Consider the following 26,533-nt stretch of genomic DNA (forward strand, 5'->3'; position numbering starts at 1 on the left):
TACTATTTTTAATAAAATTAAATTTCCAATAGTTTTTTTTTTAAAAAAAATGTATTTTGTTAGCTTTTGGAACGTAACCCTCCTTTTGTACTGGTTCTTAGCCTCGTTATATGAGGGTATATGATATCAAAATTTCGATATCATATACAGGTAATCCTTTTGCATCCACTTTCTTTGTGACCACATTGTCGTATCCAATGAAATTTGTCAGATAAGGTTTCTCCTTAACCAACTTATGTCGTGTCTGACTATGATTGCAATTCTGTCTAGATGATCCTGCATTGTTTCTTTAAGCAGTGCCTCCATTAATTTCCACTGAACAGAATTTAAGCTAACAGGTATGTAATTACTCGTCACCCTTTGATCCCCCTTTATGATTTGGGGATACATTTGCATATCTCCGGTCTGTGGGGACCTTCCCTTAATTCAAAGATGCTCTCATAATCATGGCTAAGGGTTTGCTTACTTCCTTTGCTGCCACCTTTAATATACCTGGATAGATCCCATCCACCCCAGGTGCTTTTATTATGTTTAACTTCATTTTCTTCCCACTTTGCTTTCAGTTATTACAAAATCATTTAGCTCCCTGTTTGATAAGCTTCCAGCCTCCACTTCCTTACCGAACTCCTCATGTAAATATTGATGCAAAATACTCATTCAGTTTTTCAGCTATCTGAGCAGAATTATCAACAGTCGAACCATCTATCAAGGGGACCAATCTTATTCTTTCCCTTTCTTCTAGAGTTTACATAAGTAAAGAAGTCTTTGCTGTTTATCTTTGCATTCTTAGCCAAAGTTTTGTGACAGTAGGCTACATTCTACACTGATTGTCAAGGAGTATTTGGTCAACTATACAGCATTCCCCTCCTCCTCCTTACTAATTCCTGTTCTCCAAAATAAAATCCATGCTGAAAGGAAAATTATTCAGTGATATAGAGTTATTTATATATAGTGGGAGTAAGGAATTGGTGATGGTCACTTAGTGTATATTGGAAAAATACTTTTATAAAACCTGTATTAGTAATCTCATGACTGTGTATCTACTTGGAAAAAGTAAAAGCTTTTACTACTTTCTTTTTTTTTTTAAGTAGATAAAGTCATTATAAGCTTTTTTCATTGTAAGTTGCTTTAGCCTAGCAACTTTATTCAATAAATAAAGTTCCTAGGCTAAAGCAATTCCTTGTATAAAAAGCTGTCAGAGAGAGAGAGAGAGAGAGAGAGAGAGAGAGAGAGAGAGAGAGAGAGAGAGAGAGTGTGTTAACACAGGAGCTGCAGTGGTAACAGTAAGCAATGTGCGATACCTAACCTCTAGTTTTGACCTGTTATTATATGTCTGTCACATCGTAGCTTCCCATAACAAGATCAAAGTTGTTGTTTTTGCCCACAGTGAGTTGGAGACAATCACATATTAGTTTCGTACAGTTTTTTTTCTTTCAAATTTTGGGGGAGAGATGAGTTCAGTGTAATAAACTTAGAAAAGGTTGGGCACCACTGCTTGAAGAATTTGCAGTTTAAGCTACATCACTATCCAAAAAAAAGTATCTGGATACATTAGTTTCATATGGATTTAACTGCCACTCATTTCAATTGTTTGTCAGTTTCCCTTTGGCTGCTATGAGACATCCCATCCTTCTGGGCAGGCTTTTCCTCCTTCAGAACATTGACCAGTTGAGGTTAATGTTCTGAAGGAGGAAAAGTCAGTGTGCAGACCAACACATTGCATACTGTACCATTGTGGAATGTGTTGGTCTGGCCCCCTCACTCAGTGTTCCAGATCGTTCTATAGGGTCCAAATGAAGACTGCAGTAATCATTCTAGCTCTTTTACATTCATCTCCATAACCATTCTCAAAAAAAGTGCAATGGTATACATTATCATGTTGAAACAAACATGGGTCTGTGCCAAAGAACTGCCACATAATAGGTTATATGGAATTGTCCAGAATGTCAATGTATATGTCAGCATTCATGGTTCCCCACACAATCTACTTTGATGACTGTTTGGAGAACAGCTCCATGAGAAACAGCCCCACACGAGCATGACCCTACTTCTGAACTTCATTGTTGGCACATTATTTTAGCAGTTGATGTTCTTTAACCACCCTCCACCCCTGCCCATCTGATCAGAATAGGGTATAGTGGGATTCATTGCTCTATGGAACCAATTTCCACATGCTCCATGGACCAGCTATGGCATTCATTGCATCATGTGACAGCTGATTGTGGTTGGTCATGTTTAGCTTGTGCACTGTCACCTTCCCCTGTAAACTGTGACTGTAGAACTCTGAATGTTATGTGTTCGTACAGACCTGGGGCTTTTTATTTATGTCTTAAGTCTTATTGATGTTTTACAGTAATATCAAATAAAATTTTCATACTACCATTCCAAGTATCTTTTGGTCATGTGGAGTGAGGTTTTGTGGCTGTCCTGTGCATTACTGGATGGTGGTTGTACTATCACTTTTCAGTTTCTTCATAACATCAGTGGTTGACTACATGGTGTAGACTGTCAGCAGTTGTACAAATTGACATGCCAGCAATGTGATATCTGATAATCTTCCCCCACGAAATCAGGGAACTTCGAGAGAATTTATACTACGTTTATATATTGAGAATACATAATGAGAATTTATACTATGTTTATATATTTATACTGTGTGCATTGCATTAATACTGAAACACTTGTTTATCTGGTACAATGTAATGAGTGTACTAGATAAACAAGATAGTCAATTTACCTTGCCTATGAAAAAACTGTCGTGTCTGGAAATTTTTTGGACGAAAGTCTGTATGTGTCTTACTGTTTTATTTATTTTTAATTTTATTATTATTTTTTTGTAGTATTGATTGGCATCCAAACAACATATTACTTGCTTGTGGCTCAACTGATTTTAAAGCAAGGTAAGATTTGTTTGTTATTATTACTTGCAATCTGTTATCTACATTGTTTTGAAAATTATATTTTATTTATTATTAAAAGATGTACATTGGATGTATCCATTGTATAGTTTGTGAGGTACATATGACAGGCTACTCTGAGTGGTTTGTAGATCTGCGTTTTGACTTTCAGAAAACCCTACCCAGTCATTTCCTGACTGGCTAGGATTTTCTGAAATGTATTAACGGTATTCTAAATGAGGGAAGAAAGAAGAGAGAGAGAGAGAGAGATTGCGTTTTTAAACATTCAAGAATGTTATAATTACATCAGTTAAAGTGTTTAGATGAAAGGCTCTTTACAGTGAATTTTAGTGGAAATTTTTGTTTTCATAACCTGCCTGTTATGGCTCAACAGATATTTTCAGTTTAAAAAAGAGCTCTCTCTTAACCAAAAGGTTGGGAAACACTGTTTTCACCGTAAAGTGTGACTTAAGACTTTCCTGTATAATACATTCACTCGAATTTTGTTTTACCTAGAGTTCTCAAATCAGGAGTACATTGAATGAAGTTATATGATTTAACTATTCATTCTGATTAAAAATTTCCTTTCAGTTGACATCATGTGCCAGGCCCACCTAAATATCATTATTTGAAATTTTATCACTTTCACAAAAATTTAGAGCATGCTTCCACCTTTGTAGGTTGGATGCTAATCATTTATGGGAGTTAAAGCTGTTTTTTTCTTAACCATCAGTGCTACTATTCAATTTTGTTATACAATTGAGAACCCGAGGGTATCTATTTTTGCCAAAATTTAAATGCTTACATTGTAGCCGTTTGTCCTAATTTTTTTTCCTTTCTTGTCAACTGTTAAATGTTACCTGGACTGTAATAATAAAATATCATATATTGTGAGTAATTATTCTTTTGGAAAAAAAAATAAATAAATAACCAAAGTAATTTATTTCAGTGACTTTTTTTTATTACAGAGCAGTTTTAAATTTCTCTTCCCCCCTCCAATGCACACTACGTAGACTTTTAGTCACAGCTGGTAGAGTAGAAGACAGAAAAGTTTACTAGGTCTAGGTGTGTTCTGGAGACATCAGGATCTGCAGCTAATAACTTTACCGCTGATAATCACCACTAAGATTTGTAATTTTTCAACCTTAATGTTACAAGGAAAGCCGCATACAACGTGAAATGACTGCCAGGAATTTCTGTCATCATTAGACATTGTGTTCCAGTTCTTGTGAAACCATCATCTGCTACCTACTTTGCAACAAATATTAGACATCAGATCTGACATTAATGCAATTTTCACTTTCCTAAAAAGGATAAAATGCTACTACAGAATATAAATGCTTAAATCCCACATAGCAAGTATATCTCACATATAATAACACCTGAAATGTCACACCATTGTTTGGCGCATAATGGCCTTAACTGCCATTGCACCATAAAAACAACACCACCACCACCACCACAACAACCATCATCTTCTTAACTTGCATACCCGTAAATACGTTACTTTTAATTTTTGCATGAGACAGTTTTGGAAACATAAAAGTGTATGCTTGAAGGTCCATTTTGAGGATCCAATGCTTTAACAAACTGTTTGGCCAGTCCAGTTTGATATGGAATGGTAGATGCAAGGCTGTTTCTTGGAAACAAGGGATTGTTTACAATATTGTGTGATAGGCTGCGTCTCGGTTCTTGCAGACCATTCTCTTCTTCCATGCTGGCCTACTGCTCTGCTGTCCAGTGTTAGAGTAAAGCTTGTAAACTTTACTTTGCAAACCTTGAAGGAATCCCAACATCTTGGAGTCCCCACAGACCTCACATTTATACTTTTCATACTTAATCTCTTCACCAACACGTGTTACATTTCTGTGGTATTTTTTAGTATGAACAGAGTGTGCAACTGGAATCGACAATTGTATATTCCCATTATGAAACAATGCAGTTTTCTAATTTAGTTGAACTGTTTATGAAAATTTTGACATGTACCTCTGGATATGCCAATTTCTTCAAGGTCAAATCAAAACACAGATTATGCAATAGTGTAAAACTTGCATAAATAAGAGGTCTTTTTCTGTATGGCAGAAAAGTCTTGCAACTTTTTCTGTAAGTCTTGCAGCTGGGACCAGTATATAATGATTTTTAAACAGATTACAGGAGCTCTGCATTGGATTTGGTTAGACCCAAGTTCCTCACTAAGTTATCCAAATGTTGCTGCTGATCAGAGCTGGTACTTTACTTAATCAGGCTTTTGTGATGTAATCCCAGTTTTCCTCTTCCAAATTACTGAAGCCTCTTCTCTGAACGGTGGATTGGGAATTGGTAGGTCATGATTGTGTGACACTGTAGCAGTATATTGGGATACACTATATTGTCTGCTGGTGCCACCAACAATAGTATTTGTCACTTGCTTAGGACTTTTCGGAAAACTTAGTTGAACAAGTGTGGTGATAACTTTGTTTGGTAGAGATAACAAACTGAATGGGAGCACTTATTATGCAGATACTATATTGTGTTATTGGTACTAGTGATGGGTATAATCGGTTATGGAATTTTCATAACTGATTATATGCAGATTAGATGATTATGAAATTGACAAGTGTAGAGTGTTTAGTGTCAAATGGCACCAAGGGTTTCCCCTATCTCCATGTAGTATACATTGTGGGTGTGAAACGGAACACTGTCAATGCCAGAGGTTTAAAGGTGTATAGATTTTGTATATGTGTAGTGTCGAGTACCGTAGTTCCTCTGGTCATTTAGCTGTTGGGACCCCTAATGGGACTCGACATTGCCCACACTCCACCCCGTGGAAGCAGACCAGGTACATCAGTATTATAGTTATTTACTCTGGCAGGTCCTGCCACCTCGGGGGCTCACATCTGGTGAGTATGGGCTTGGCACACCCAGGGTCAGTAGCAGCGAACACAAAATTCTTGGGACTCATATTCGATAAAAAACTAACTTTTTTGGATCATATTCGTCAACTCCGCACCAAGTGCACACGTGGACTTAATATTCTCCGCTCGCTCTCCTCTACATCTTGGGGAGCAGACCGATGTACCATTCTTCGGCTTTACCGTGCACTAGTGCAATCCAAACTAGATTATGGGTCCCAGGTATATTCCTCAGCCCGAGACAGTGTCCTGCGGTGGCTGGACCCTGTCCATCATCAGGCTATACGCATCGCTACTGGAGCATTTCGAACATCTCCAGTCCAGAGCTTATACGTCGAAGCAAACGAACCACCGTTATCACTTCGACGTAAGCAGTTGTCTCTAAAATACGCCTTAAAACTGAAATCCCTGCCAGACCATCCTACGTGGCCATTCGTTTTTGAGCCACGGTGGGAAAATTTATACAATACTCGAAAGACTGCCAATCGTCCTTTTGGTATTCGTTTCCAAGAGCTACTCAAAGAACTTAATATCAAGGTAGACAAGGTTGCCCAAACATCAAAGCAACCCTTTCCACCCTGGCATGCTCGTGTCCCGACATGCGACTTGTCGCTTAGAAACTGGGGAAAGTCGGACACTCCATCATGTGTCTACCTGCAGCTTCATTCAGCACACCGAACTGAATATTCTGACTTCGCGCCAGTCTACACAGACGGTTCGAAGTCGGAATCATATGTGGGATCTGCTGCTGTCTTTACAGACAGCAGTATATCAGAGCAGATTCCCTCTGAATGCAGCATATTTACTGCAGAGCTGCACGCAATTGAGTTAGCCTTGGATCAAATTAGTAAATGCCAATACCAACGGTTCATCTTATATTCCGACTCTCTTAGCATGTTACAGGCTTTAATATCTGTGAGGTATAATCCTCATCCAGTTCTGTCTAGCATCCAGCAGAAGATTCACGTTCTCCATGAACGCGAATATGACATCCGCTTCTGCTGGATTTCCAGCCACATTGGGATTAGGGGAAATGATTTGGCTGACGCCGCAGCCAAATCAGCAGTTCCCAATAATAACCGCTGCCTGTTAGTCCCCTATACAGACTACAGGCAAATAGTACATCAAAAGATACATTCCCAATGGCAGGATTCGTGGAATAGACAGACTGCGAATAAATTATATCGTATAAAGCCTGTAATTGAACCGTGGCAGTCTAGTCTGCGCAGGAATCGTAAGGAGGAAGTTGTTCTAGCTCGTCTCCGCATAGGACACAGCCATCTTACACATTCTTTTCTGCTGAGGGCAGGTGACTGTCCTATGTGCGAGAACTGTGACACCATTTTATCTATTTATCACATTTTAACCGTATGTCCATGTTTTACCCCTGAACGTGATTTTTATTTTACCGCTTTTAGTCGTCTGGCTGAGCCTTATACACTCAGCCAGATTTTATCCGACAATGACCACGTGTCTGCTGTTTTTAGCTTTTTAAAATCAATAAACGTTTTTGCTTATATATAAAATTTACATTTTATTGTGATTTTCTGTTTTTTATACATTTGTTAAATTTTTTGACATAGTGACCTAACTAATTAGGTCACTGAAAGTTTACTCTTTTATACATGACCTGGTCTTGGCGCATTATAGCCCAAGTTGCTTATGCGCCAATAAAACCCAAATCAAAATCAAAAAATCAAAACACCCAGGGTCCTGAGCTGGATATCATAATTCTTCTCTTTCTTGATGATTCCTTTTTACTCTCTCTCTCTCTCTCTCTCTCTCTCTCTCTCTCTCTCTCTCAGGGTAACTCGGAATTTTTTTTTTTTTTTTTTTTTTTTGCTGGTTCAGCATAAGCTTCAGGCTTCCTTGAACCATATGGCTAATAATAATAATAAAATAATTTTCTGAGATTTCAGTGGTTAGGACCTAAAAATAAATAATAAAATAATGCTATAGATAGGGGTTAGCCAAAAGCAATACTAGTTATGCAATTTGACATTAAATTTTTGGGTGTAGGGCTCAAGCAATTTAGAGATGATTTGGATGCTAGCAGTTGTAAGTTAGAGAGAGGGGAGACTGAAGGTGCAGGGAAAGACAGAGATATGGGGTCCATAGAGAAGATGACCCCCCCCAAAATCAGTGGAGCATGTGAATTTGACAAGAAGAAAATGAAAACGGAAAAAGAGATAGTAGAGCGATCCAGTCTGATGTTATTAATACTAAAAGTAATGTCGTTACCACTTAACCAAACATTCAGTCTTGATATTTTATATGATGGGTTAGTCAAAATGTTGTTGACAACCTTGACTAGTTTATGTCAAATATATTATGTGTGTTTCTGTGAAAAAATGCTCAAATGAAAGTATGAATATCAGAGTTGTGTTTTCTGTAGTAGAGATGGCACAGATATTTGTGTCAGATGGTGCTGCATTCAAAATGTCATTGCCTTTGGAGAAATCATTTTGTGTTCTCTGTTATCATGAAACAAAATAGTGTTTCAGTGCAGCAGTCATTCTGAACTATATTTCACAGAAATCCACCAACTTGAGATTCCTTCACTAACTGTGTAGGCAGTTCATGGTGCATGGATGCACCATGGGTGCATGGATGTATCTGCAAGGGCAAAAGAACAGGCAGTGCCACTCTATATGTGCTGCTGGCATAGCCCAGGAATCCCAACAAATTGGCTAACAAGGCCAGTAGAGATATTGGGATTCCACAGAAGTGTTTGGGTATTCTTAGAAGGTGAATCACCGTGCATCCTTACAAAATTCAGTGGCAAGACCTAAAATCACGACAAAGTTTCTAGTTACGTCCAAGAACTGTGTGATGCTATTAAAAATTTCATTGCCAGATTAGTGTTTATCTATGAGCCACATTCCATTTCACTGAATCGACACAATGTTCCTATTTGGGGGAGTGAATGGGACAGTCCAAAAGTAAACATTTTTTGTGCCATGTCCGTAAAAAAGACTTATGGGTTTGTATTTTTTGCCAAAGACACTGTGTATGGCATTTTTTAACTTGGCATGCTGATCGAGTGGCTGGTGCTGCAGCTAACCCAAGATAGAAACAAGTTCAATTTGCAGCAGGATGGATTCCTCCATATTTCTATAGAGGTGCAAAAGTTTCTGAATGAGAGTTGTCCCCATTGCTGGATTGGCTGTGCTTCCCATGATGACAAACCTTTACTTCATTGGTCAAAGTGTAAAGTGTGTTAGTTGTCTGATGGCACTGGGGGTTTCCCCCATCTCCGCGTTGTATGTTGTAGCTGCTTCCAGATCTCCCAGTGCCACAATAATAATTGACTCACGGTTGACAGTAACTGTTGTCTACTCTGACTACATCATATGGTGTATGTGTGGAGATTATTGGGGGATTTGGTCGAGTGTATTTTGTGTCCTTGTATTGTAGGCCATCGGAATTAATGGCGGTGTATATAAGATATCTTGAGCAGGTTCTGAGTACGCTTGGATCAGTTCAATTAATTGTTGGTATGGATTCAAATGCTGGATCTACTCTGTGGGGTGGCCAGAGCTCTGATGATAGAGGTGTAGAGCTGGAAGAGTTTTTGGCTGCTGCAGACATGGAGGTGATTAATGATTCAGAGCAACTGCCAACTTTTTCCTCTGTAATGGGGGGGTCCTTTATAGATGTTACTGCTTGTTCGAGGTCCATCTTGAGGATGGTTAAAAATTGGAGGGTGCGGCATTGTCTCACAACGAGTGATCACAGAGTGATTTCATTTGATATTGCAACAGGGGAGCCTATGAGGCACTAGAGTGATGTCAACAGATACTCTATGCGTGGTGTTAATTGGATCAGGTTTCTCGCTCTATGGGATTCCAAAATTGATCAATTAGATATGTGGCATGATCTGACTGCGTCAGAGAAAGCCTGGAAATTAACTTGTGTATTGCAGGACCTGTGTAAGCAGTGTTTGCGGAAGAAGAGAAGACCGCAAAGATCGGTACCTTGGTGGACACCAGAACTTACGCGTATGCGGAAAGATCTGCAACATGCGCGTAAGAGATTTCAATATGAGAGGAGGTGTTACACTCAGGAATCATCTGAGCTGCGTTTGCAGTATCAGATTATAAGGAATGATTATAAGAACAAGATTATGTTGTTAAAATGAGCTTCTTGGAGAAATTATGTGCAGGAGAGGGGCTTGGCTGATCCTTGGTCTTCTGTCTATAAGATTGTCACCGATAAAATCTATGGTGGTGAGATTATGTCCACGTTTGTGGTGTCTGACAAAGTGACCTTGGGATGGGCTGACTCCGTCTCCTGCTTGATCAATTCAATTTTAGTTGAAGATTCTCCTAATAATTTGCTGCAGATTCAGATTGTTCAGGAGAATTTAGATTATGTTACCTGTGGGAGCGAGTCTCCTTTTGTTCCCGCTGAGCTCGAGTTAGCCTTACAGCAGACCAGGGAAGGTCGTGCTCCGGGACTGGACAATATTGATACCGCTGTGGTAAGGAAAACGTGTCAGGCGAGTCCTGATGTGTATTTAGACATTTTCAACACATGTCTTCGTGAAGGAGTATTTCCGGCAGTATGGAAGACGGCTAACTTGAGGGTAATTCTCAAGAGTCCTGAGAAGCCCGTGGATGAGCCTTGTTCATATCGCCCAATAGCTCTTTTGTCAGTTATCGGAAAGTTGCTGGAGAGGCTGGTTCTTGGTCGGCTGATGGTTCATTATGCTGGCCGGGGGCTGGTGGCCAGCAATCAGTACGGTTTTAAGGCTGGCATCCTCTGCTGAGGATGCCATTTATAATTTGATTAAAGGTGTTAATGAGCTGCCTGGTCGATATGTCCTGGGCTTGTTCATGGACTTTAGGGGGGCGTTTGATGCTCTGTGGTGGGGCAGTGTCCTGTGCAGGGCTAGGGCGTCCCTCTGTCCGGGTAACTTATACCGTCTTCTTGAGGACTATCTCTGAGAGAGATATGTGCTCATTTGTACTCCTTTCATGAAGTGTGAGAGAAGAGTGCATAGAGGATGTCCACAGGGTTCGGTTCTGGGGCCAACTCTCTGGAATTGGGTTCTCGATGAGTTCCTACAAATGCAAGCAGTGGAAGGTACGACCAGAATAGCTTATGCTGATGATTTAGTTATCTTGGTGTGTAGAGAGTCCCGCCGGATGCTTGAGGAGCGTGTAGCTGCTTCTCTAAGCCAATTGTTAGATTGGTCTGCTCAGCATAAGCTGGAGGTCTCAGTTGAAAAATCTGTTGCAGTTCTTTTGAGGGGATGCCTCAGTGGAACTTGCCCTCCTTTGTGTCGTTCTGGTGATCTCTCGCTTAGAGTGGTTAAAAAGACTAGGTACCTGGGTGTTGTCCTGGGAGAGCGACTTTCTATGGTAGCACATGCTGCCTATGTCTGAGATAAGGTGAAGCGATTATATGCCAAGCTCCAGCGAGTCACGCGTGTTGAATGGGGTATAAAGGGTGGTGCCCTCCACCTACTTTATGATAATATCTTTATCCCGATTCTGACTTACGCTGCTGGGGCTTGGGGAGGGTATATAGAACATTCTCATGTTCGTAGAATCTTGTCTTCGGCACAGAGATTTGCTCTCTTAGGTATAACCAGGGCTTGTAGAACTGTGTCCACGGATGCCCTGTGCGTCCTTGCAGGGAAGATGCCTGCGGAGTTGGTTGTGGCGCAGTTTGCTCTGCGATATGCCCTTAAGCGGGGGATTACCAGAGTGATTTTTGGCATCCGGTCGTGCCTGGTGGGGCGGCTGGCTGGTTTCCCTGGTATAAGAGCGGAACGGGTGCGAATCAATGATGAGTTGAGTACCATATGGCAATTCCAATGGACAAACTCTGAGAAAGGTCGTCATTTGTACACCTTTATGCCCTCGGTCCATGTTGTGAGTAGGGAACGATGTTCCCGGCTCCAATTTGGGTTTGCGGCTGCTGCTGTCGTTACGGGGCATGGCCTGAGGTCAAGGCTGTTTCGTTTGGGGTTGACCCTTACGGAGTTTTGTGAGTGTGGAGAAACTGAGACTGGCCTTCACATTTTGCTATATTGTCCTCTATATGAGGATTTAAGAGCGAGGTTGGACTTTGGGACACTGGCTCTCACAGAAGCAAATTTGATGTATATTTTTGAAAATTACGAATTCTTTTGTTCTTTTTTAAGTTTTGTTAAAATGGCTTATAGTCGCTGCAGGGCGATGCCCGGGTGGTAGTAGTGACCTACCTCCTCGTGGTGGGGACGGTAACTTGTGGTGTGTGGTGTGATTGCCCATCCCCACCACAAGGCTGAATGGTCGATTAGTTTTGATTTATTGATTTTGAGTTGACCAGTTGGTCTTTATATATTGGTTTTTTACAATTAAGGTTTAAGACTGATATACTAAATGAGAATTGGTTGCATATGGATGGAAATCTGGGTGGCAACCGAGATGGAAGCTCACTCAAATGAAAAAAAAAAAATCTCCACGTTGTATTCTTTTTAAGTGACACAGAACTCTGTGGAGGCCAGAGCTTTAAAAAGTGTGTGGAGAGTGGCTTGTTGCGTAGTGTTATGTTCTGTTGTTTCTGACCATTTAGCCGTTGGGACCCTATTGGGATCCACTTTTGCCCACCCACACTTTGCCACGAGGAGGCAGGTCAGGCACTCAGTAGATTTTTTAAGTACTCTGGCAGGCTCCACCACCTAATTTCCAAGGATTTCAGTGGCAAGACCTATATATATATTAAAAAAAAGGGGGGGGAGAGATGAACACTAGAATTTGGAAAGGCCAAAAGAAGTTTACAAGAAAGCAGTTGAATTGTTTGATGCTGATTAGAATCTGGCGGCATTGTTAGGGGTGTACTCGGTTGGTTTAGTTAGAGTATGGGGGGAAACAGGTAGAACGATGGCGACAATAGAGTATCCCCAAAGGTCAGTGGGGACAAGCCCCACCAGGGGATGGGGTTTTAAAGGGAACCGGGTTAAAGTACCCAGTTCAGCTCACCAAATGGCGTGTTGGCAGCAAAACTGCAGTATGTCTTTATCGGTGATGGTTTTCAAGTCCATGTTTTGTTGAATCTGGTAGGAAGGTCAAACTGCCCTTCTCCCTCTGGGGGTGAGATATGTTAACTGGCAGTGGGGAACCCACCAGGAGAGTACATACTTCATTGGTCACTAAGATCACTGGACTTCACTTCCTTATATTTTTTTTTATATTTGTGATAGGTTAGGCCACATCTTAATAATTGCATACATGTCTAGAAGCTTCATTTTAAGAATATATGGATCCCTTAAAAATTGGTGCAGAAAGTAGCAGCAAGATTAATTGAGAACACAGAGGTACTCTTGCCATAAATTCTGATGTAGAATAGATATGTGGAAATTTGCCTTTAGCCAGCGAGTGGTTAATTGCTGGAACAAACTTCCATCTGTTGTTGTGGAAGTTGATAGGTTAAATAAATTTGAGGAACTGGACAAACATTTAGAGGGAATTGTTTTGTAAATTTCTTTTTTTTTTTGACTGATGCTGCATAAGCTTATACACTTGCTTTCTTGTTCTCGTTGGAATTCCCACTAAGTATCATTGGTATTCAGTCACATTTCTTGTGAGAAAATTGTTGTAGCAATGCAGCTCCTTCAGTTGTGCAAGGAAGTAAAATGAAATGGATGAATTCAATGATGTGTTCGATCTTTTGGTTAGATGAAATGTAAATGACTACCCACAGTATCGTTTGACCTTCAGGAAGAATGCATTCAGCTGCACAAATGTCTCCAACAAGTCTAACACTCACAGATTTGCCAACAGTTTGTCGATAAATCACTTCCATATGAGAAGTAACAGCATGAGTAAGATTTTCTCTCTTAAGATAAACTGCTACACCACCAGCTTATTGTTCTTCTTGTTTGAATTGAACGACACAAAGTTAAGTATGCTTACTTTTTTGTTATTTAGCCACGTTTCAGAAAGTAGAAGTAAATTGTGACTGCATTGGTGAGATTGTCACTGTGAGCACGTCTTTGACAATTTAACATTAGAATGGAAAGATCTTGTTGTTTACTGATGAACTCGTATAAAGTATCTTGCATTTTAAATAAAGGATTACTTGACAACCTGATCATTTCAGCTTGAAGTGCAAGAATGGATGTAGCATTTCTCAGTCAATGATAAAATTTCTTTTCTCCATTTCCAGCAATAATGTATAGATCATTGATATTGTAACTCGAGATAAAGCAGCATAAACTAGTTGTTGTTCGTGACATTTTTCGTATTCATAAACTATGGAATTGAAAGTACCTCCCTGAGATTTATGTATTAAAGGTAATAGCACAACCTGGTATTAGTGGAAAATAATTTCATTTAGCCGAGATCTTTCTGTTGTTATTCAACGAAGCACTCGTACTTTTTCTTGCAATTGGTATGGCTTCTAAATCGATTTCTCTAGCCATAGCAATCTGACGAGCCTTCATTCTAGCATGCCCTAAGTCGAAGTTGTTGCAGCATACGAGTGGGTATCAAAAAGTTCGTACCCTGACTGATAAAACATCTGTAGGAAGATGCCATTTTTAATATAAGTTGTCTACGTATTCAGAATCTGAGGAAGGAAGGCATGGTTGACAAAGTGGGGTATCGAGCAGTGATCAAGTTCTTGCATATGCAGGGCAAGAAACTCAGGAAATTGACGAAGAAATGAAAGCTGTGTATGGGCAGAATTGTCCATCCTATAACACTAAAAAAGTGGAAACTGGAGTTGCAGTGTGGTCATACAAGTGTCTTACGAGCCAAGAGAAGGAAGGCCATCAACGTCCACAGACAATGAGACAGTTGCAAAGGTTGAGCAGCTGGTGCTGAGTGACAGATGTGTGACAATTTATTTCATTGCAAATGCTGTGGGAATTAGTTATGGGTCTCCCCACAGCATTTTACATGAGCATTTGCACATGTCTAAAGTCTCCACACAATGGGTTCCAAGATTGCTGATGCCTTTGCCAAAGCAATGTTGAATGTGTTCTTGCCAACTGTTGGATTTGTGTAATGTGGATGTTGAGAACTTTTTTGATGGGTTAGTGACAAATGCCGAATGCTGGGTGTTCGTTATTTGTATGATCTAGAGACTAAAGACACGTCAAAGCAGTGGCTTTGATTCGTCTCAGGAAGTCATCAATGAAGTGGAATCGTGGTTTCAGGCAAAAAAGTGTGAACTTCTATGATTAAGGCATTAAACAACTGATCCATAGATGGGAGAAATGTATTACTATACATGGAGAGTACATAGAAAAGGATTTAAGTTCCTGTGAAGTTTCACCTTAATAGGGCTATTATTTCTAGGTAAGGGTGCGTACTTTTTAATACCCCCTTGTACTCTGTCTAGACGGTTCAGGAATTAATTGAAAATCCTCAGGTAATTCATTCGAACTCAAATCTTCAAGAAGTTCTTGAATATAATTTTGTGATGCCGATGGTCCAGATTCTTGATGAGAAACCAATAGAAGGTTGATGTTCATCAAGAGCTTGAGAAGCAGATTTTATTAAACTCTGCATTTTTTTTTTTTTTTTTTTTGTTCTCTATGTTTTTCAACTTGTACTTTTGTCAACATGGGAAGCGTCTTCAGTGGCTTTGAAGCTTTTATTCTTGCATACTTCTCTCGATTTCCCTCAACTGACATTTTAGCCATCTTCGAAATACGTTTATAAGTATTTTTAAAATTCATCAGTTACCAAAATCCATTTGTAGACTAGTATGACGGCATAACCAAAAACTACTGCAAGAAGTTTGTTGAAGTAGTAGTGGCATGTGATGCAAGAAAGCAAGTGTATGAGCTTATGCAGCATCAGCCAAAAAAAAAAAAAAAAAAATCACACCATTCCCTCCAAATGCCTGTCCAGTTCCTCCTTAAATTTATTCAACCTATCAACTTCCACAATGACAGATGGAAGTTTGTTCCAGCAGTTAACCACCTGCTGGCTAAAGGCAAATTTCCGCACATCTATTCTACATCTGTCTTTTCTTAATTTGAATTTATGCCCCCTTAGGTTCGTAATCTGAACAAGTGGAAGGATCCCATCAGAATTCAGTGTGCTCAACCCATTCAAGGCCCTTATATACCTCAATCAGATCACCTCGCAGGTGCCTAGTCTCCAGCTGCTGCAATTTGTAGAACTTAAGCCTTTCCTGGCAAGAGGATCCCTTCATTCCCCTCACCAATCTTGTTGTCCTTCTCTGTACACAAGCAAATATACATCCTTCCTAAAATGAGGCATCCAGACCTGTACGCAGTACTCAAGGCATGGCCTGACCATTGCCTTATACAGAGGGACAATCACCTCTTTTTCCCTGCTAGCAAAATTCCTATATATCATTGACAAAACCCCATGTTTTATTGTTGCATTCTTGAATCAAAGGCATTTAAATTTTAAGCAATGAAATGATCTTGTGTGAAAATTCTTTAAAAAATAATAAAATCTGCAGATTTTATTAAAGTCTAAATTTTTTTCATTCTCCATGTTTTTGAACTCGTTCCTTTTCAATACGAGAGGCTTCTTCAGTGGCTTCGAAGCTTGTATTCTTACATAATATTACTACCAACTCTTACTTTACCAAGCCAACGTTACTGACCAAGTTAAGCAGCCTTTAGGAAGTGACGTCATTTCTGTATATTAGTATTAGTAATGGCCGCATGGTGCAAAAGAAAAAAAAAAAAAAAAGAATAAAACAATGATAAAAAAAATAATAATTAATAAAAGAAAAGGAAATTAAACCTATCATCCTATGCGCTTCCCTGACCCGAAGGTACTATCCAGATGACCTTTGAATTTCCCCGAACCGTCAGCCTCTACCACCCATGTAGGCAACTTATTCCAGTAATTTATAACTCGCTGGCTAAAATAAAACTTCGTGCAGTCCAATCTAAACATTTCCACCTGTAACTTGAATTTATATCCCCTAGTTCTAGCATCATTTATAATCTTGAAAATTTCGTCCTCATTCATTTTACTGATGCCTCTCACAGCCTTAAACACCTCAATCAAATCTCATCTAAGGTGTCTAGTTTCCAAACTGTGCAACCCACATATTCTAAGTCTTTCTTCATAAGGACGCCCTTTTTCCGAACTCACCAGACGAGTTAACCGTCTTTGCACCCTTTCAAGAAGCTCGATGTCTTTCTTTCTTTAGATGCGGTCTCCATACTTGAACATAGTATTCTAAGTGTGGTCTAACAAAAGTCTTATATAATGGGATTATCACGTCCCTATCTCTACTTGCAAAAGTTCGATACATCATCGATAGGACACCATGGGCCTTCCTTGCAACCTGTTTACAATACTCAGAGAATTTCATGTCTGACCGTATCGTAACACCCAAGTCCCTTTCCTCCAGTACTGGGAAAGTTGAACTCCAAGTGAAAAAATTATTTTGGGATTACTGTTTCCCAGATGTTAATACCTTACACTTTGTTGGATTAAAGCATAGCTGCCATTTTTCTGACCATTCCTGAAGTCTATCTAGGTCTCTCTGAAGAAGCTCAGCTTGACAGTGATCATTAACTACTCAACCAATTTTAACATCATCTGCAAATTTAGACATGACGCCCTCTATCCCTTCATCGATGTCGTTTATGAAAATTAAAAACAACAGTGGTCCTAATACTGATCCTTGGGGAACCCGACTTCTTACATCAACCCAATCTGAGGAATAGCCATTTATCACAACCCTCTGCCTCCTTCCCTGAAGCCATCCTGATATCAATCAAAGGATTTTACCAGTGATTCCAACCTGTTCCAGCTTATAAAGCAACTGCTCATGTGGGACTGAGTTAAAAGCTTTGCTGAAATCTAAATAAACAATGTTGAAATTATTTCCTAAATCCAGCTCGTGAGTGACCCTTTCGAAATAGCGAACCAGATTTGTTAAACATGATTTTCCCTTTACAAAACCATGCTGAGTATCCTTGAGAATTTCAATTCGATCCAAATGATCCTGAATTACACCCTTGATCATTGCCTCCATGATTTTCCCTACCACTGAAGTCAGACTGACAGGTCGATAATTTCTCACTTCACTCTTAGAACCACCCTTATGTATGGGAGATACATTGGCTTTTCCAAACCAATGGAATCTCCCCAGAGTCTAGTGATGCTCGCATAATTAGCCTCAATGGTTCAATGCACTCACTTGCCGCCTCCCTTAAGATTATAGGGTATATTCCATCAACTCCAGGAGTCTTACTGGCCTGTAGGCTCGAAAGTTTTTTTCATTAAATAATCTTGCGAAATTTCAATATCTTTAATTACATATTTTTCAACTTCGCTCCCACAATTTCCAATTGCCACAAAAGGTTTTTCATTTGTAAATATCGATGCAAAATAACTGTTGAGTTCATCTGCAGCGGCAGCTGGTGTATTTAATATCCCCGTTCCCTTACGTAAAGGTCCAATCTGGTTTGGCCTGCTCTTCTTGGCATTTATATATGTGAAGAATTCCTTATCCCCCCTTCTTTGCTCTGTTTGTTAGTGATTTCTCATAAACTGCCTTTGCCTGTCGAACCTTTTCTGTGGCTCTATTACAGATCATCTTGTAGCTGTTATAGGCTTCAGTACTTTTTATTGCTCGGTAACTTTTCCATGCCACCTTTTTCTGCTCATCTAATGTGGCAACTTCACTCTTCATCTTAGTATGAGCTTACTCTACCGAATCAACTATTTACCCTATCGAATCAACATTAGTGACTGAGTTAGCATCGTTAGCACCATTTAGGAAGTGACGTAATTTGCATAATTTAAAATCTAGCAGTCACCTAATGGGAAGTGATGTAATTTGTTTCATTTAAGATCTAAACAGTTAGCTCTTTGTTGCCAATTAATTGCGTAATATCCATTACAAGAAAATTTCGTTACCAAATAACTACGTAATTTCCTTTACAAGAAAATTTCATTACCATTCGATTTTATTCTAGTGCTGCCATAGATGTTTTCACATCAAAAATGTTAGTGAACAGAAATATCAGTTAGTATGTACATACTAACTGATATTTCTTAGTATGTACATACTAACTTTGTTAGTATGTATATACTAACTGATAATTGATATTACTAACTGATAGTAGTGGTCCTTAAGGTTGTCACAGACATTCTCTCAGATATGCCAGATAAGAGTACTTGCTACCTGGGAGTCTAAAACGCTGATGGAACTGATATTTGGGTGACACTCAAGTCAAATGGACCCAATTTTGGCGAAGTCCTGACGGTCTGTGACAGCCAAATCCTCTGCTTGCATCTTCACGATGGTGGGACTGTTCGTAATCCTGGGTATAACCTCCATGCACAAGTACATGGTGGGTGACCACCCAGGTGTGAACCAACGTAAGCAGGGGTCGAGGTGTGGCGCCCAAACCACATGGAGGAACGCCGCCCCTCTATGTTACCAGACAGTACTAGGTGGTAGATGATTCTCATCAACTGGTGAAATACCAGCACTTTGCTTATTGGAGGCTTGAAGTGGTGGAACCCATGTTTAGTGTCTAGAGCTAAGTTCCGGTCAACCCTTCCCTATCTCTTCCATCATGCAGTATGATTGATGACTTTTGAGGTTATGATGAACGTCATGACTAGATCCAATATTCCTTACATTTCGAGGGTACAGCTCTAAAACAGTGTTCGCAGGCCGGCCGCTAGTTAGTACACTGGACCGAACCTATTGCTAACTCTCTAGGAGGCTTCTGGATCAGCTAGTGTATAATCTTGATACCTCTACTGGGCCAGATAGTGACTGGAGGGAGTCCGAGTAGTGTGTATGCAGGGAGCATTGTCGAGGCCACGTTATGTCAAGGATCTGGGTATATTCTTACCACGTGTACGCCATATCCAAAAATTTCATTACTTCATATAGCATGTCCCATCCACTTTTTCTTACCATTGAATACACCATGAATTGTCAAACTAATAGAGCAAGCTTATCTGCAAAAAGATCTAAACCTCCCAAGCACTTCCTAATTCATTTCACAAATATACGTGGTCTCAATTCTAATCGCAACGATGTCCATTTCCACTTGCAGTCTGCCAAACCCCATGTACTTTTTCTGACAGAATCTCAGTTATCGGTTGATTCAACTACTGCTCATCTCTGCTGCCCAAATTATTCGCTGTATGATTCCTTTCGCCTCAAAGGTGGTACTTGTACATATGTCCATTCTGATATTCCCTGTCAGAGACTTGGCAATTTGGAATCTCCTCTCTTGGATCTTCTTTGGCTTAAAATTTCCCTACCTCATTGTGTCAAATTCATCTGTTGTCTCTGCCGTTCTCCGAACTCCACTAATCACTTGGAGCTCTTTGACTTCCTCTCTTTGTAACTTGACTTTATCCAGTCCAACTTTCCTAACAGTGAGGTAATTTTCCTTGGTGATTTTAATGTTCACAACTCCAGCTGGCTTCCGTTTTCTAGTCACACCGACCCAGCAGGTCGAGATGCTGAGGCTTTTGCAATTACTAATGATCTAGCACAGATTGTTCATTTACCTACAAGAATACCGGACAATCCTAATCATACAGCCAATACGCTTGATCTTTTTCTCACTAACAACCCTTCTAAATACATGGTCGAAGTGAGACGTCCTATAGGCACTTCTGATCACAACTTGGTGATTGTCTCTTCTCCAATGGAACCTTTATCTCATTGCTATTCCCAACCTCGTGTTGTTTGGCATTACAAGAATGCAAAATGGGATGACCTGCTAGACTTCTTTTCCTTGGTCGGATTACTGTTCCAAAACTTCTGATGTCAATGTTTGCTGAGATCGTGTCAGTGAAATTATTCTTGTAGAAATGGAATCCTTTATCCCACACTCCACTTTAAAATCTCGGCCTTTATCTAAACCTTGGTTTTCCAATAAATGTGCTAAGGCTGTTCAAGAGAAGAATGTTGCATATCGTAAGTGGCTTGTTTTTAATTCTTCAGTTTCAATTTCTGCCTACACCAAAGCTCGCAACAATTGTAAAGCAGTTATTAATCAGTCCAAACTAGAGTTTGAACAGGTTAAGAGTAGAAAACTTGCTTCTTGCCCTAATGGTAGCTGGGCATTCTGGTCTCTTGCCAAAGCTATTGGCCGCAACTTTTGCCCATCTCTGCTCCCACCTCTGTCCAAACCAGATGGTTCTATTGTCACTTCAGCCAAGGTAAAACTGACATGCTAGCATCCCATTTTTGTTCCAGCTCATGTATTAATCATGTTGGTAAAACACCTCCCACCATTCCCAACTCGCTCCATTCAATGCCTCCTGTGGCCTTCCGTCAAAAGGATATCAGAAGGATTTTGATGAATTTCGATGCTAAGAAAGCTCCAGGTCCTGATGGTATTTCTCCACTTGTTCTCAAAACCTGTGCTCCTGAATTTACTCCTATTCTTTGCCGCCTTTTTTCACTTTCGTATTACAAAGGTGTTTTTCCTTCTGCTTGGAAATTTGCTCATATCCAGCCAGTTCCTAAGCAGAGTTTCTCCACTTGCTTTCTCATAGACATACTGTTTCTGCTGCATGTCTCTTCTACAGATACTTCTATGGGCGCTGTTCTTCTGAATTGGCTTCTATAATTCCCGTTCTCTCTTTCAAAACAGTCCGTACACTTTCCTCCACCAGCCAACATCCATTTACTGCCCAACTTCAAACCCACAGAATCAACTTTTCATCTTCCTCATTTATTCATTCAACTGCCGTTTTCTGGAACAACCTTCATTCATACGTATTTCCTGAAAAATTACAATCTACAGAAGTTCAAGTCCAATGTCAACAAATATCTTCTTTCGTCTTCTCAACCTCCAACCCAAGCATGGTACTAAGTACTATAGGTTCTAATACCTCTCATGTTTGGGGTTTACATAAAATAAAAAAAAAAAAGCATTGTACGTAAGCGTAACTTCTATAATTACTTTGCTAACGTGTGGAAAATATTCTTCAGATTTTCATGTATCATTTAAGTTTTTGTTAATTGGTAAGGTAATAAAGTGTAAATTTGTGCTTTTTCTTTACTTTTATAGCTTGTGGATGATATTCCTCCTATTTTTCTTATTAGAATTGCCATTTAATAGAATTAAAATTCAATTTGCAAATGTGATCACGATGACGCACCTACTACATGTCGTATAGTGAACAGTATTTTATTATGAAAATCCATTGTAAAGTGATCTGATTGTACAGTAAACCAATCGTAAAGCAGGGTCCCACTGTATATACCAATCAAAGCCAACTGTACAAAGTGGGAGAAGGTGGAAAAGGGATCCTTATAAGCAAATGCCGAATTAATAAAAATAAGTGCTAGAAATAGGATTTAAATAGTGCCCTAGTACTCGTGAATTTATGTGGTTCAGCACAAGGCAAGATTTGCTGTATCTGACACAAATTAATGGGATTTGTCAGGAGCATAACTGCTAATTCATAAAGTCAGTAAAGAACAGGAAAGGGAATAGAATAAAGAACTCTGGATAAAATAGGTTTTTAAAATGCATGGTTAAAACAGATATATATTTATTATATCTGTATTAGGCAAAGAATTATTTGTATATTTTAACATTGAAATCAGCACCAGACTGCACCTAATCTCACTCAACCTGCTACCTCATTGCCAATCCGATAAAATGTTTACTCTACCATATTCTATCATATCTAGAACATATATGTTCTAGATATATATACAGGGCGATTAACTACCAGTGCGACAAACTTGCAGGAGGTGTAGGGGGCACAAAGACGAATCGGAATCACATAGCATTGCTGGGTCCGAAATGCCTTCGTCATGCGGTAGAGGACGTTCGACTTGAGATCGCGTGTACAGCGATCCCACTGGAAGTCAGTATTTGCAAACCATTTCTGTTGAAGAAACCAAGTAGCAAAAGTCCTCCGGAGTGGATAATCTGCAGGCTTATCCACAAAGAGGAATGCTTAGGTAATGTCTACTTATAGTGAAATAGACCAATATTTTCATTATGCCTAGACATAATGAAAACAGTGGCTCACTTTACTAATTTTCTATTCATATTATAGATTAACAGTAGCTGGAGGCAGAGATGAAAGTGATTCTTGCACTGATTCTACTGGAATGAAGCAAGTTGCTGGGAATTTTAAGAACTGCTGGTAGTCATGGAAAAAATTGAATACATGAGCTGTGTTAGGGTAACTAAGATTAAGACATACATCCATGTATGTACACTAATCTAAAGCAAGGAGCATTGTAAATAAATTTGATGAATTGGAAGTACAGTCAGTCCTCTTATAACACGTGTTTACACTACACAAATTTGATCATACACGACTTATAAATAGGGGAACGATATCGTATATAACAAGAACTGAATTCGCTTATGCATGATTCGCTTTTGTGTTTACAAGACATGGCAGTCGAATGTGGAATCACCCCAACTGAACGCAACATGATAGGAATGAAGAGAAGATTCTGAAAATATATTTATATTTTTTTATATCAGTGAAGGGGAAACACATTTCGCCATACTAAGGTAAAAACCCACACAATTCCAGCTATCGGTATTATCGCAAATGCCCTTAGATAGAGTTTACTACCAGTTTATAACAGGTTCCACTAGCAGAAATGCAACTGGAAATTGTTTTTATTGTTTTATGGTAGTAACCCCAGAAATGTGCTTTAGTAAAATATGAGGTGTTAATAGTGTATCTCTGCCTTTACGGCGTTGTTTATTCAATTGCTACACCCGCACAGCTTTGTTTATGTGTGTCAAGCGTGCCTCCTCATTTTGTAATTGTGCTTTATTCCCTAAAGATGAGTAAAATACTTAAAAGGTATGAAAAGGAAGCGTCCTGGTGAAGACACTACAGATTCAGAGAGAAAAAGAAAAGCAATATCGATAAACACTGGGTCAAAAATACTTACCTGAGAAAATTTGTAGTGGCCTCATACTATGGTTTATGGTCAAAATCACACAGGCCTCTGGCCCACCGGGGTTTCCCCGGTAAGGCTTATGGCCAGTCTACCTCTGTCGATAGAGAAAAATATGAAATTGTGAAATGCTTTGAGCGAAATGAAAGACCATGTGATATTGCACGTGCTAGAGGCCTAAATTAGGCAACGCCGAGAATTATAAAGAATGCAGAGAAAATGAAAACTTTCATAGCAGGAACAACTCAAAGTGCAGTTAAAATCCATTGGATCAAGACACAAAGAATTGGAAGAGATGGACCGGCTGTCATCTGTTTGTTTGTTCAAACAAAAAAGTTTGCTTACGGCAAAAGCATTAGCAATATTTTATTATGTAATAGTCATAATAAAATACGTAAGTAATGTTTTGGTTACAAATGTGTGTTCAATCTTGGGTGGTCGGCACCCAACCCTATTTTTCCAATAGAGCCTGTTGTTTATATTGCACGATTTTGCATTGCACGAGGGTTTCTAGGAACACACTATCGTGCTATACAAGGACTGACTGTACTGATTAATTCGTCGAATGCAGACATTATAGCAATAGTGGAGACATGTCACTCAGACCTAAGTGATGCCTAATTTGAAAATGGTGTGTACGGTGTATACAGGAAGGATAGACAACACAAGAGAGGTGGAGAAGTTATGCTCTTAGTTAAGAAGAATATTAAATCTAAGGCAGTGCATTCAGTTGACTTGGGTGATGAGTGCTTTGAACACATCTGGCTCTCACTAGCCTTGTCAGCAGACCAAACATTGTACTGGATGGATTGGCTTATATTTAATGTTTCTTAATTAAGGGCATAACTCATACACTCTCCTCCTGTCCTGTCTGCCATTTCATCTCCCCTGGTTTTGATACCTTTACATTAAATCTGCCTCTGTCTTCTTCATTCCCCCCCCCACAATGCTCTTCTTCAGCAAAAATTCTTTATTTCTTAGCTAACCCTCACTGGGTCAGCCCTCATAGATCTTTTACTGTAACTGGCTTGGGTTCCTGTCCCTGGAATCGATGCTAGGTTGGTTTCCAGATGATTGCAACTTCCAAAGAACTGAGAGGCTGGTCACACAACATAGCATAATACACACATGACATCATACACTGACTGACTGTACAGAGCGAGTCTGTTATCAAACAACCATTATTCAGAGTTGAGGATGACCCTCTGGTGGCACATCGACAAGTATCCATTCTGTACACAGCGAGCTCTCCATATTTAAATTCTGCATACCTTATGTCTCATGCATCCTTCCTCTCTCTCTCTCTCTCTCTCTTAGTTACGCTAATACAGTCCATGTATTTACTTGTTTCATGTTGACTATCAGCAGGGCTTGAAATCCCCAGTATTTTGCTTTCCAGGATGCTGCTTGTTCCAATAGAAGCATTGCAAGGATCACTTTCACCTGTCAGTGGCTCTAGTTAATCAGTGTAACCCCCTAAAGTTATCAGTTTTCTCACCTACTTAATACTGCCTCTATAGGATCAGTGAATATTTTTGCACCTCTTCTATTTAAGTGAATCCCATCCATGTAGAAACCCATTCTCAATGTATCGGCAGATCCTCTATACTAAATTTGAAGTCATGCCTTGGCAGCCTCAAAATAATAAAAATATTCTTACACTGGGAAAACTTAAAATTGAACAAATTGAAGTCTCTGGATTAACTGGGTGGAGGGGGGGTCATCACTATTCCAAGAGCAGTTAGGAAACAGGGCATCTCCTACCTGCCTTTGCATCAAATGCTATCCACTCTTAACAACATATTCTCTAATAATACTGTTGATATATTTAATTCCCTCCACATAGATTCAACTAAATTCATTTCCAGCAAGGCATATAGGTGGAATGTAGGACAGGATTTTTTGCAGTGCTGCACCTATATATTGAAGTGATCCTTACTTCTCACAGTAATAAAAAGATTTGAATAATCTACTTCTCTCAGGTGATCCCATCTATGATTTAGTGAACTAGCAGACAAACTGACTTGTGTTGTTTTGCCTCTGACTCGTGTTACCTTGCTATTTTATCCAGATTTATTATTGTTATATATGTACATAATGTAATTATAATAATAAGAATAATAACATAATGGTGCCCAACACTAGCAATCTCCAGAATACCCACACGGAAATGATCAGGAAGTAGACAGACAGAAAGTCGAAGAAATGTGCCATGTGGAACAAATAATGACCATCCTAATCACAGTGCCAACCACCAGCATGATGCCAAAGCAACTCCATAAGAATCTAGCAGAAATAGAACTACCAAAGAATACGTATATGGAACTGCAGAAAGCTAAGATTCTGAACACCTCTGGGATAGCAAGAAAGTTCCTTGACCAACAGTAATAACAATAATAATAGTAACCAGACACAATCAAGCACCCCATGTTACTAGTACTTGTTACTAGTACCCATAACAGACCTAAAAAAATTGCATAATGGAGAAAACCAATCTACCAAGCCATAGAAACAAAGGTTGGTGAAGAAGACATTCCATAGCAGACACTACAGTGACTTCCACCAAGACTACATAGATAAGATGGCTTCCAACGCATAGCTCATGAATGGGAAACTCTTTCCCGAAACTGAAGGATTCATGCTTGGCATCCAAGACTCAGAGGTAAGCCCCAAGAACTACAGGAAATATATTGCCAAGGATCCAGAGTGACAGATTGCACATGTTGGTGATGCCACCTGGCCCCAGAAACAATCCTGTACATAATTGTGGGATGCAGGGTGATCACCCAGGTGGAGAATACTCAGTGCCATGACTGGGTCTCCAGGATAATATCATAAGCTAGTACAAAAATATCAGTTGATGAAAGAAAGTTTACA

The 26,533-nt window shown here is 39.5% G+C and overlaps 1 protein-coding gene across 1 annotated transcript in view; it reads left to right on the forward strand.

Annotated features, from left to right (window-relative positions):
* Positions 1 to 26,533, forward strand: part of Arpc1 (Actin-related protein 2/3 complex, subunit 1A) — a 340,336-nt gene that overhangs the window by 138,045 nt on the left and 175,758 nt on the right. The window contains 1 exon segment of the mRNA XM_090377047.1: positions 2,841 to 2,900. Within this exon segment, the coding sequence (XP_090233173.1) occupies positions 2,841 to 2,900 (60 nt within the window).

This window comes from Mastigoproctus giganteus, chromosome 7, assembly GCF_048544385.1.
Source record: "Mastigoproctus giganteus isolate SK-2022 chromosome 7, ASM4854438v1, whole genome shotgun sequence".
NCBI classification, from domain to species: domain Eukaryota; kingdom Metazoa; phylum Arthropoda; class Arachnida; order Uropygi; family Thelyphonidae; genus Mastigoproctus; species Mastigoproctus giganteus.